The 10,535-nt window shown below is 48.7% G+C and overlaps 1 protein-coding gene across 1 annotated transcript in view; it reads right to left on the reverse strand.

Moving 5' to 3' along the window:
* BLTP3B (bridge-like lipid transfer protein family member 3B) overlaps nt 1–9,914 on the reverse strand; it is a 177,916-nt gene extending 168,002 nt beyond the window's left edge. Inside the window, exon 1 of the mRNA XM_068278319.1 lies at nt 9,664–9,914. Within this exon, the coding sequence (XP_068134420.1) occupies nt 9,664–9,707 (44 nt within the window). The 5' untranslated portion in view covers nt 9,708–9,914. The remainder of the gene's footprint in view (nt 1–9,663) is intronic.
* Between the last annotated feature and the right edge of the window lie 621 nt (nt 9,915–10,535).

Genomic DNA, 10,535 nt, shown 5'->3' on the forward strand with positions numbered 1-10,535 from the left:
TAATCTGACTGTTATCACCTCTGATAAGAATCCCCGACTAAGCACTCAGTCTAGCTTCGCTACGGAAAGATTATAGCCAAGTCTGTCTTCTCTGGTGTCTTTTCAAGCCCAAGCCTGCCCCCGTGTGGCTCTGCTATAAATGACTCAGCTATAATTATTCCCTGCAAACCCAGACTGAATGTTCAGTCCAGGATTCTTATCACAGCTGATAACAGACACTTTTAGCAGTGAGGATGAAACAGAGAGCATGGTAAGTGTTTTCTCTAATGTTCTTACTGATATATATGGTAAAATACACAAGGGTGCTTCGTCTCTGGTTCCCTTTAATTGTCTTCCATAAGTTAGGATGTCTTTGGAATATGTTTAGAGGGGAGAAGGTGTATTTGATTATGTAGCAACCTATGAAAAGTATATTTATAGGCATCCCTTAAAAAAAAAAAAAAAAAAACTTAAATACTTGGGAGTTTTATTTCTACCATGCTTCTCTATTACACAGCCTGAATAAGAACGGCACTAGAAACAGCAATAGGGACTCCACTAAAAACTGCAAAATGCATACAAGTTGACTTTACCTCCAGGTCCAGGCAGGTCAAGAGGCTCTGAAGCGAGTCCAAATCCCCTTTTTGAACTTGTATTAATGTTAAGCAGTATAATCCCTGCTAAACCGCTGCTATCCCGTGGCAACACGAGGGGTTTATAACCCCCCAAATCCCCTCTGATGTGTCCGGGGAGCGCTTCCTCATAGAGGCAGAACTTATGGCTGTAGCTCTGCCTCTCAGCGCGTCAATCCCGCCCCTCTCAGTCTTCCTTCACAGAGGGGCGGGGGAGAGGCGGAGATCCGCCGGCAGATTGATGCTATTGGAGGCAGAGCTGCAGCTCATAGCTCTGCCTCCATGACCAGCCGAATCTACGACCAAGAAAGTCGTGGATTTTGCAGGGGGGGATTTGGGGAGTATAAACCCCTCGTGTTGCCGCGGGATAGCGGCGGTTTAGCAGGGATTATACTAAACATAAATACAAGTTCAAAAAGGGGATTTAAACTCGCTTCAGAGTCTCTTTAGACCCCATTCACACTAGAGCGTTTTGCCGTGATTTCGGCAAAAAGCTCAAACACTAGTGCTTTTTAAAAGCGCAAGCGTAATGAAACCCTATGGGCCCGTTCTTGCTTGGACGATTTGCACTAATCGCCGCAAATCGCCCAAAAACGGGCAAACGCGTCGCCTGCACCATATTCAGGCTATTTCCCAGCGATCGCGGTTCAGTGGTATAAAAGCGCTAAACGCGATCGCGGCAAAATCGCCGCGGGGGTACAGTGATTTTTCCATGTGAAATGGCGGAAAAACAAAAATCACTACTGCAAAACACCGGCAAAAATCGCCGGCGTTTTGTAAGTGTGAATGGGGCCTTAAACTGATCGGTCAATTATGTGCTAACATGCCCCCTAAAGTCCAAGAGAATAGCTATTTTCGGTAAAACTAATGCAAATTACCTCATGAATTACCTCATAATTTACCCCGAGGTAAAACGTGACTAAAATCGACCATAATTGCTAAATGTCATTACCTCATGAGGTAAATTACCGTACATGAGGCAATTTGTTTGATAACCCTACCAGAATTGAGGTTAAATCTTTCTCCACAGCCTGGTTATACTACACTATATTGGGCTCTCGGTGTCCCTTTCTGTTTTCCCTTTACAGAAAATGACAACAGCATCTATCGGATGTGAGATTGCTAGACAGTGAGCGAGTCCCTAACTTCTGCCCTGTCGCTCTGCCAACTCCGTCAAAAGTCCCCTGGCACGGAAACCAACCAAGTAACACTATGCCAGCTCATCGATGTCAACAACAAGGGTGCCAGCGAAATCTCCAGAACTGTCTGAGAGACCAAAGTTAAAGGACGCCCAAGGCGAAAATAAACTAGTGAAATAAACGATTGTATCTATCTTCCTTCTCCTAAAAATGACTTTTTAAGATATTCCACAGTTTTATTTTATGTTTAAATCTACTTTTTAAGTCTTAACTGTTTCATTGTCTCTGCCCAATGATACATTCATTGAAGTATGTCAGAGCTAAAATCTATGAACTACGGACCTTTATATCTCTTCCCTGATCTCAGAAGCCATTTTCCGCTAGGAAAATCCTGTCTGAGTCAGGATTGAGTCAGCCACTTACATACCTGACATTTAACTCGTTCAGGCAGAGAAAGAAAAAAAAAAGGAACACAGCCTAGTTGTTAGTGTGCTAGGCACTGTACATGCTCATGTCTATCTCATCATGTGACCGTGGGTATCTTTTAACCTTTTCGGTACCGGCCGCCTAACCCTCCTTAAGGACCAGGCGTTTTTGCTGAAAAGTGGGGGCACGTTTGAGGGGTTAAGGCAGCTGATTCCCTGCAGTGTCTTGCTGGGCAGTGTCCTCCCATGGTGACCAGGTGCACCCCCTTCACTCACCTTCCAGGCTCCAGTGATGAGCCGCAGCGTACCCCTCTGCTCCGGCCGGCATCTCAGCTCCTACTGCCGCTCAGTTCTGGGTCGCGACTTGATGATGTCATCAAGCCAGGACTCCGCGCTAACGTCAGAAGGAGCAGAGATGCTGGCAAGAGCGGTGGGGAGCGCCGATCGTCGTGGGAATGGCAGGGAGGTGAGTGGATCCTCTTCTTTCCCCCCTACTGCTGCAGCTGTCAAATTGATCACTACGATCCGCCGGCGATCATAGTGATCACGTGATCAGCAGCCATACGCGATAGCTGCTGATCACTGAGGGGAGATGTGAGCTGTCATGGCGGCAACACCACCTGCTGGATGTAGATTCAACGTACGTTGGTCCCCAAAAGGTTAAAGTGGACCTGAACTCGGAACTACTTCTCTACTCTAAAATATACGCAGCAGCATAATAACCTTTAAAGAAAAACATTAATTTGTTACAGCTGATACAAATCCTACAATAAATCTGCTGTGTGTCTACTTCCTGCTTTCAAGGAAGCAGACATATTGCCAACATCCTGTTCTTTCAAATGAGCTTATCTGCCGTGGCAGTCAGGTGACACAGGGGAGAGATCAACTTAATACTTGTGATTAGTACAGATGAGGGGGAATTAGACAGGCTAAACTCTCTAAATACATACAGGGTGCATTTTTCTCTGTTTTCCTTCTGCCCTGTGCAAGAGTTCAGATCCACTGTAAAGGGAACCTAAACTGAGAAGGATATGGATTTTTCCTTTTAAAATAATACCAGTTGCCCGACTCTCCTGCTGATCCTGAGTCTCCAATACATTTAGCGACAGCCCCTGAACAAGCATGCAGATCAGGTGCTCTGACTGAAGTCAGACTGGATTAGCTGCATGCTTGTTTCAGGTGTGTGATTCAGCCACTACTGCGGCCAAAGAGATCAGCATGACTGCCAGGCAACTGGTATTGTTTAAAGGACCACTATCGTGAACAAAGTGGGCAGTTAAAATCTGACAGAACCGACAGGTTTTGGACTAGTCCACCTCTTCATGGGGGATTCTCAGGGTTTTCTTTATTTTCAACAGCATTTCATGAGCAGCAGTTTAAATTGACAAAATAGTGTGCAAGTAACTAGGGAGACGGGCTGGTATCTTACCATGTTGGCAGTTAAGCTGCTGTGCAGGAAAGAAACCCCAGAGATTCCCCCATGAGGAGATGGACTGGCCCAAAACCTGTCGGTTCTGTCCGATTTTAACTGCCTACTTTTTTCCCGCGATCGTCGTCCTTTAAAAAGGAAACATCCATATCCCTCTCCGTTTAGGTTCCCTTTAAAGAGTAGGCGACAAAGGGGTTAATCAGAGGATGGCTGCCATGTCTCCGCCTCCTCCCAATAACACTGCCAGGCGTTCAGTTGTAAATTCCCTACAAGAGGTGGAGGCGGGAGAGAAATATACAGTCTATCTGTACAAACCTCTGATGTAAAGGGATGATAACGAGGTGACAGGGGACCTTGGGCGCCCCAGACACCACCAGTCACAGATGTCACCCTTGGACCCTCACACCCCCTAGCATGACATCATGTTTACAGAGCCCTTTTTTCTTTTTTTTTTTGTAATTTCCTGAGTCACGTCACCCACCCTGCATGTCAAAGTACAGCAGAATGCAGCATTCGCATACTTTCCCCTGCTGCATAGTCTAGTTAACCCTTCATATGACTGCAATCGCCATTCAATTATTTCCAAACCCCCCCCACACACACTAGATGTTTGTTACACTCACACCCCCGCACAGTCGTAAAACTCCTGTGGCGCCCCAATAAAATATTTATAGCAAGTTCCTTCAACTCCTATTTATAAGCACCAGCTCGGAGCGGCAGGAAAAAAACCAACAAACAGGTTGGCGACGCAACGGGCAAGAAAAATAACGAAGCAAAACGCGGCCGATAAGCGTTCCCCCTTTCTATTGCTTTATAACGGGGGTGTTAAAAAGTTTTGTGGTAAGGGGACCGCACTAAACCAAGGGAACGGGCGGATTTGCCCCACCCCACCACAGAACAACATGGCAAAAGCATCACACAAATGGCACCAAGTTAAAAAATTAAAATAAAACTGGCATATCTACAAGTCATGCCCCCCTCCCCCCATCACTTGGTGCCCTTCAGGGCCTTGGGGCCCATCTCACAAGGGCCATAAAACAAGTGTAGCCATTATAATCTTCACACCCATAACAAGTGTAACCACAAAACACCTGATCTGATATAGTCCCCTGTATTGGAGGAAGGGGAGGTTAGTAGATGGAGTCCCCCACAGCTCTGGGCCCCAGCGATCGCAGCTCTGCTCCCCTCCAGTTATGCCCCGGGCGTAAAATGGGAGTAAAACAGCCCAGGCGAATCCTTTTTTGGAAAGGGGAGATCTCTTGGGCAGCTTAACAGGCAATGCTGCAAGGAGGTCTTTCCCCAATCTGCGACGCAGCCGATGATGTCATATATTCAGCGGGGCACTGTACTGAGTCACGGTAGACCCAGGCGCAGACACAAAAGCAAGCGGAATGATCAAAAGCACAGAAAAACGGACGTGGCGGTTGCCCAGAGCAGCTAAATAAATATCAGCTGAAAAAAAAAAAAAAGGAAGAATAGGATAGAGATTGTCGCAAAGTAAACAATCCAGATTCCCTGCTTCGTGCGATTGGCGAAGCCTGATTGGATGCCCTGGGCAACTGCACTATGTTTGCTCTGGACGTAATAAATCTGTTGCTGTTTCCACGGGCAACGGCTCGACTTTTGTTTGCGTCAATCGCGATAAAGCTGCGGTGGACGCCAATGGACACTACCCTGAGGGCAGTAGGGTCACCCAGCAGATGCCAACAAACTACTGGTGACAGTTTTAAAAGGTGGCCACTAACGATACAATTTGCGGAACAATCGTTTATGAACGATTCTTCGTATGAACGATCGTAAGTGATCGTTTGGAACCACTAATGGACAAAAATCTCCTTGATTAATCTGATCTGGTTGCTTCTGGGAGTTTTGTCCAGCAGTGGTCCCAGACAATAATTTCCAATCGTTCATATGAAGAATAGTTTGTAAACAATTGTTCGCCAATTGTATCGTTAGTGGCCACCTTTAGAACGATTGCTTTACACTATAGATATGCCAAAGCTGCCAGTCTCAGACTTGATCGAAAAGCGATTGAGGGATCCTATAAGTAGATTGTACCGTTGACAAGAGCGTTATGCGTAATCGGCAGGAAGCCTGGCGCAAGCATGGACTCACAAGGCGGGGACATTTTTCTAAACGTCCAATCATTTCTCCATCACTGAGGCTGACCACACATGTATCGATAGTTTCAGCCAGTTCAATCCCGTTGATTTGGTCCAATCTCCCAGGAATCAGTTGCCCGCCAATAAATCCCAATCAACCAACCTACGATCGATTTTAAGCGGTTTATCAATAAAAAAAAGTGAAGTATTGTAAATGTCTGTGGCGTGGATAGGGAGGAGAGTAGGCAGAATCGACGGCAATTAGCATAACTGCTCGCTGTTCAGACGATATTAGATTTAAGTGAGATCGCAAGGAAGTAAATATAGCTTGAACGCCGCGATCCGTCTGATGGCGAATTTGAGAGTGATCGATCGCTTGCTGGCTTGGGTCGTTTTTGATACATGCAGGAGTAACAGGACTAGCAATAGTCACACGAAACCTACAGACATAAGATTATCACACAATAAACCCACACAGTACACTATCAACCTATGGCGCCGTTCATTGCTTTGACTGTTTCACATGTATCTCTGGACAGCTGCTGCTCCGACCATCTCGGCCGACTTGCGTACAACAGCGAGAATAACGACAGCCGATGGCTGCCATGGGCTACTCCAATATACAGCGTGCGTGCATACATAGCAGCAGATGCATGGAGGGTGTACATAGTGTATAAATAGTAGCAGGAGATGCATGGAGGATGTACAGAAGGCATACACAGCATCAGATGCATGGAGGATGTACAGAAGGCATACACAGCATCAGATGCATGGAGGATGTACAGAATTCAAGAAGAAGGAGTTACATGGAGGGTGTACAGCATACATAACAGTAGATGCATGGAGGAGGGTGAGGGAGGAGGGTGAGGTGCATGGAGGATGTACAGCATACAAGCAGTAGATGCATAGAGAGTAAAGCATACAAGCAGTGGCTGCATGGAGGGTGTACAGCACACAAGCAGTGGCTGCATGGAGGGTGTACAGTACACAAGCAGTGGCTGCATGGAGGGTGTACAGCACACAAGCAGTGGCTGCATGGAGGGTGTACAGCACACAAGCAGTGGCTGCATGGAGGGTGTACAGCACACAAGCAGTGGCTGCATGGAGGGTGTACAGCACACAAGCAGTGGCTGCATGGAGGGTGTACAGCACACAAGCAGTGGCTGCATGGAGGGTGTACAGCACACAAGCAGTGGCTGCATGGAGGGTGTACAGCACACAAGCAGTGGCTGCATGGAGGGTGTACAGCACACAAGCAGTGGCTGCATGGAGGGTGTAGAGCATACAAGCAGTGGCTGCATGGAGGGTGTAGAGCATACAAGCAGTGGCTGCATGGAGGGTGTAGAGCATACAAGCAGTAGCTGCATGGAGGGTGTACAGCATACAAGCAGTAGCTGCATGGAAGGTGTACCCCATACAAGCAGTAGCTGCATGGAAGGTGTACCGCATACAAGCAGTAGCTGCATGGAGGGTGTACAGCATACAAGCAGTAGCTGCATGGAGGGTGTACAGCATACAAGCAGTAGCTGCATGGAGGGTGTACAGCATACAAGCAGTAGCTGCATGGAGGGTGTACAGCATACAAGCAGTAGCTGCATGGAGGGTGTACAGCATACAAGCAGTAGCTGCATGGAGGGTGTACAGCATACAAGCAGTAGCTGCTTGGAGGGTGTACAGCATACAAGCAGTAGCTGCTTGGAGGGTGTACAGCATACAAGCAGTAGCTGCATGGAGGGTATACAGCATACAAGCAGTAGCTGCCTGGAGGGTATACAGCATACAAGCAGTAGCTGCATGGAGGGTGTACAGCATACAAGCAGTAGCTGCCTGGAGGGTGTACAGCATACAAGCAGTAGCTGCCTGGAGGGTGTACAGCATACAAGCAGTAGCTGCCTGGAGGGTGTACAGCATAGTGGATGTACTGAGCAGAAGGATGAGATCCAGTAGCAGCAGTCAGTGGAGGAGGATAAGATGCATGGAGGGTGTACAGCATACATAACAGTAGTAGCAGCAGTCAGTGGAGGAGGATAAGATGCATGGAGGGTGTACAGCATACATAACAGTAGTAGCAGCAGTCAGTGGAGGATGATAAGATGCATGGAGGGTGTACAGCATACATAACAGTAGTAGCAGCAGTCAGTGGAGGAGGATAAGATGCATGGAGGGTGTACAGCATACATAACAGTAGTAGCAGCAGTCAGTGGAGGAGGATAAGATGCATGGAGGGTGTACAGCATACATAACAGTAGTAGCAGCAGTCAGTGGAGGAGGATAAGATGCATGGAGGGTGTACAGCATACATAACAGTAGTAGCAGCAGTCAGTGGAGGAGGATAAGATGCATGGAGGGTGTACAGCATACATAACAGTAGTAGCAGCAGTCAGTGGAGGAGGATAAGATGCATGGAGGGTGTACAGCATACATAACAGTAGTAGCAGTCAGTCAGTGGAGGAGGATAAGATGCATGGAGGGTGTACAGCATACATAACAGTAGTAGCAGCAGCAGTCAGTGGAGGAGGATAAGATGCATGGAGGGTGTACAGCATACATAACAGTAGTAGCAGCAGTCAGTGGAGGAGGATAAGATGCATGGAGGGTGTACAGCATACATAACAGTAGTAGCAGCAGTCAGTGGAGGAGGATAAGATGCATGGAGGGTGTACAGCATACATAACAGTAGTAGCAGCAGTCAGTGGAGGAGGATAAGATGCATGGAGGGTGTACAGCATACATAACAGTAGTAGCAGCAGTCAGTGGAGGAGGATAAGATGCATGGAGGGTGTACAGCATACATAACAGTAGTAGCAGCAGTCAGTGGAGGAGGATAAGATGCATGGAGGGTGTACAGCATACATAACAGTAGTAGCAGCAGTCAGTGGAGGAGGATAAGATGCATGGAGGGTGTACAGCATACATAACAGTAGTAGCAGCAGTCAGTGGAGGAGGATAAGATGCATGGAGGGTGTACAGCATACATAACAGTAGTAGCAGCAGTCAGTGGAGGTGGATAAGATGCATGGAGGGTGTACAGCATACATAACAGTAGTAGCAGCAGTCAGTGGAGGAGGATAAGATGCATGGAGGGTGTACAGCATACATAACAGTAGTAGCAGCAGTCAGTGGAGGAGGATAAGATGCATGGAGGGTGTACAGCATACATAACAGTAGTAGCAGCAGTCAGTGGAGGAGGATAAGATGCATGGAGGGTATACAGCATACATAACAGTAGTAGCAGCAGTCAGTAGAGGAGGATAAGATGCATGGAGGGTGTACAGCATACATAACAGTAGCAGCAGCAGTCAGTGGAGGAGGATAAGATGCATGGAGGGTGTACAGCATACATAACAGTAGTAGCAGCAGTCAGTGGAGGAGGATAAGATGCATGGAGGGTGTACAGCACACATAACAGTAGTAGCAGCAGTCAGTGGAGGAGGATAAGATGCATGGAGGGTGTACAGCACACAAGCAGTAGCTGCATGGAGGAAGTACAGCATACAAGCAGTAGCTGCATGGAGGGTGTATAGCATAGTGGATGTAGTGAGCAGGAGGATGAGATCCAGTAGCAGCAGTCAGTGGAGGAGGATACGATGCATGGAGGGTGTACAGCATACATAACAGTAGTAGCAGTCAGTGGAGGAGGATAAGATGCATGGAGGGTGTACAGCATACATAACAGTAGTAGCAGTCAGTGGAGGAGGATAAGATGCATGGAGGGTGTACAGCATACATAACAGTAGTAGCAGCAGTCAGTGGAGGAGGATAAGATGCATGGAGGGTGTACAGCATACATAACAGTAGTAGCAGCAGTCAGTGGAGGAGGATAAGATGCATGGAGGGTGTACAGCATACATAACAGTAGTAGCAGCAGTCAGTGGAGGAGGATAAGATGCATGGAGGGTGTACAGCATACATAACAGTAGTAGCAGCAGTCAGTGGATGATGAGAGGAGACACAGACCTGGAGAGGTGTTTGAGGATCTGCTTCTTGATGATCCCGGCCATGGTGGTGCAGGAAGGGGGGGGGGCAGTCCGGGGTCTCCGGGGCTATACTCGGGGCTCTCCCCGTCCCTCCATAGTCACACAGCGGGACCGGCTCCTGATGGGGGGGAGCAATCCTCGCAGACACGGATCACAGCATCACACAGCGTCCATCTTACCCCCACCAGTACCGACACACAGGCGGAGGGGGCGGCGCGTACTGACTGACTCAGTGACGGGGGGCGGGGCGGGGGAGGAGGGAGGCCGGAGCAGGAGGGCCGCACAATGACAGGGGGCAGAGGGATGCCGGAGGAGGCGGGCCGCACAGTGACAGAGGGCGGGGGAGGAGGGATGCCGGAGGAGGCGGGCCGTACAATGAGCGGGCAGTAGCTAGGAGGAGGAGGAAGAGGGCTGCATAATGATAGGAGGCGGGGCAGGGGAGGAGGGATGCATAATAGAAGTAGGCGGGGCTGGAGAGGATGGATGCAAGAGGAGGAGGGCTTCACAATAGCAGGGGGCGGGGCGGGGAGGAGGGATGCAGGAGAAGGGCCGAACAATGACAGGGGGCGGGGCGGGGGAGGAGGCATATCTGAGGAGGCGGGCCGCACATTGACAGGGGGCGGGGCGGTGAGGAGGAGGGCTGCACAATGCAAGGGAGAGGAGGGATTAGGGGCTGCACAATGATGGGAAGGGCAATGATCCCAATGATGGGATTAGCTGCTGATTCTGTGCAGAGGGGACACAATCAGGGCCGGATTTCTGGCAAGGCCACATAGGCCATGGCCTAGGGCGCTAGAAATGTAGGGGCGGCTCAGTGAAGGGCAGTAAAGCTGTTCTATGCAGCCATCCCTA

Source organism: Hyperolius riggenbachi, chromosome 3 (genome assembly GCF_040937935.1).
Source record: "Hyperolius riggenbachi isolate aHypRig1 chromosome 3, aHypRig1.pri, whole genome shotgun sequence".
NCBI classification, from domain to species: domain Eukaryota; kingdom Metazoa; phylum Chordata; class Amphibia; order Anura; family Hyperoliidae; genus Hyperolius; species Hyperolius riggenbachi.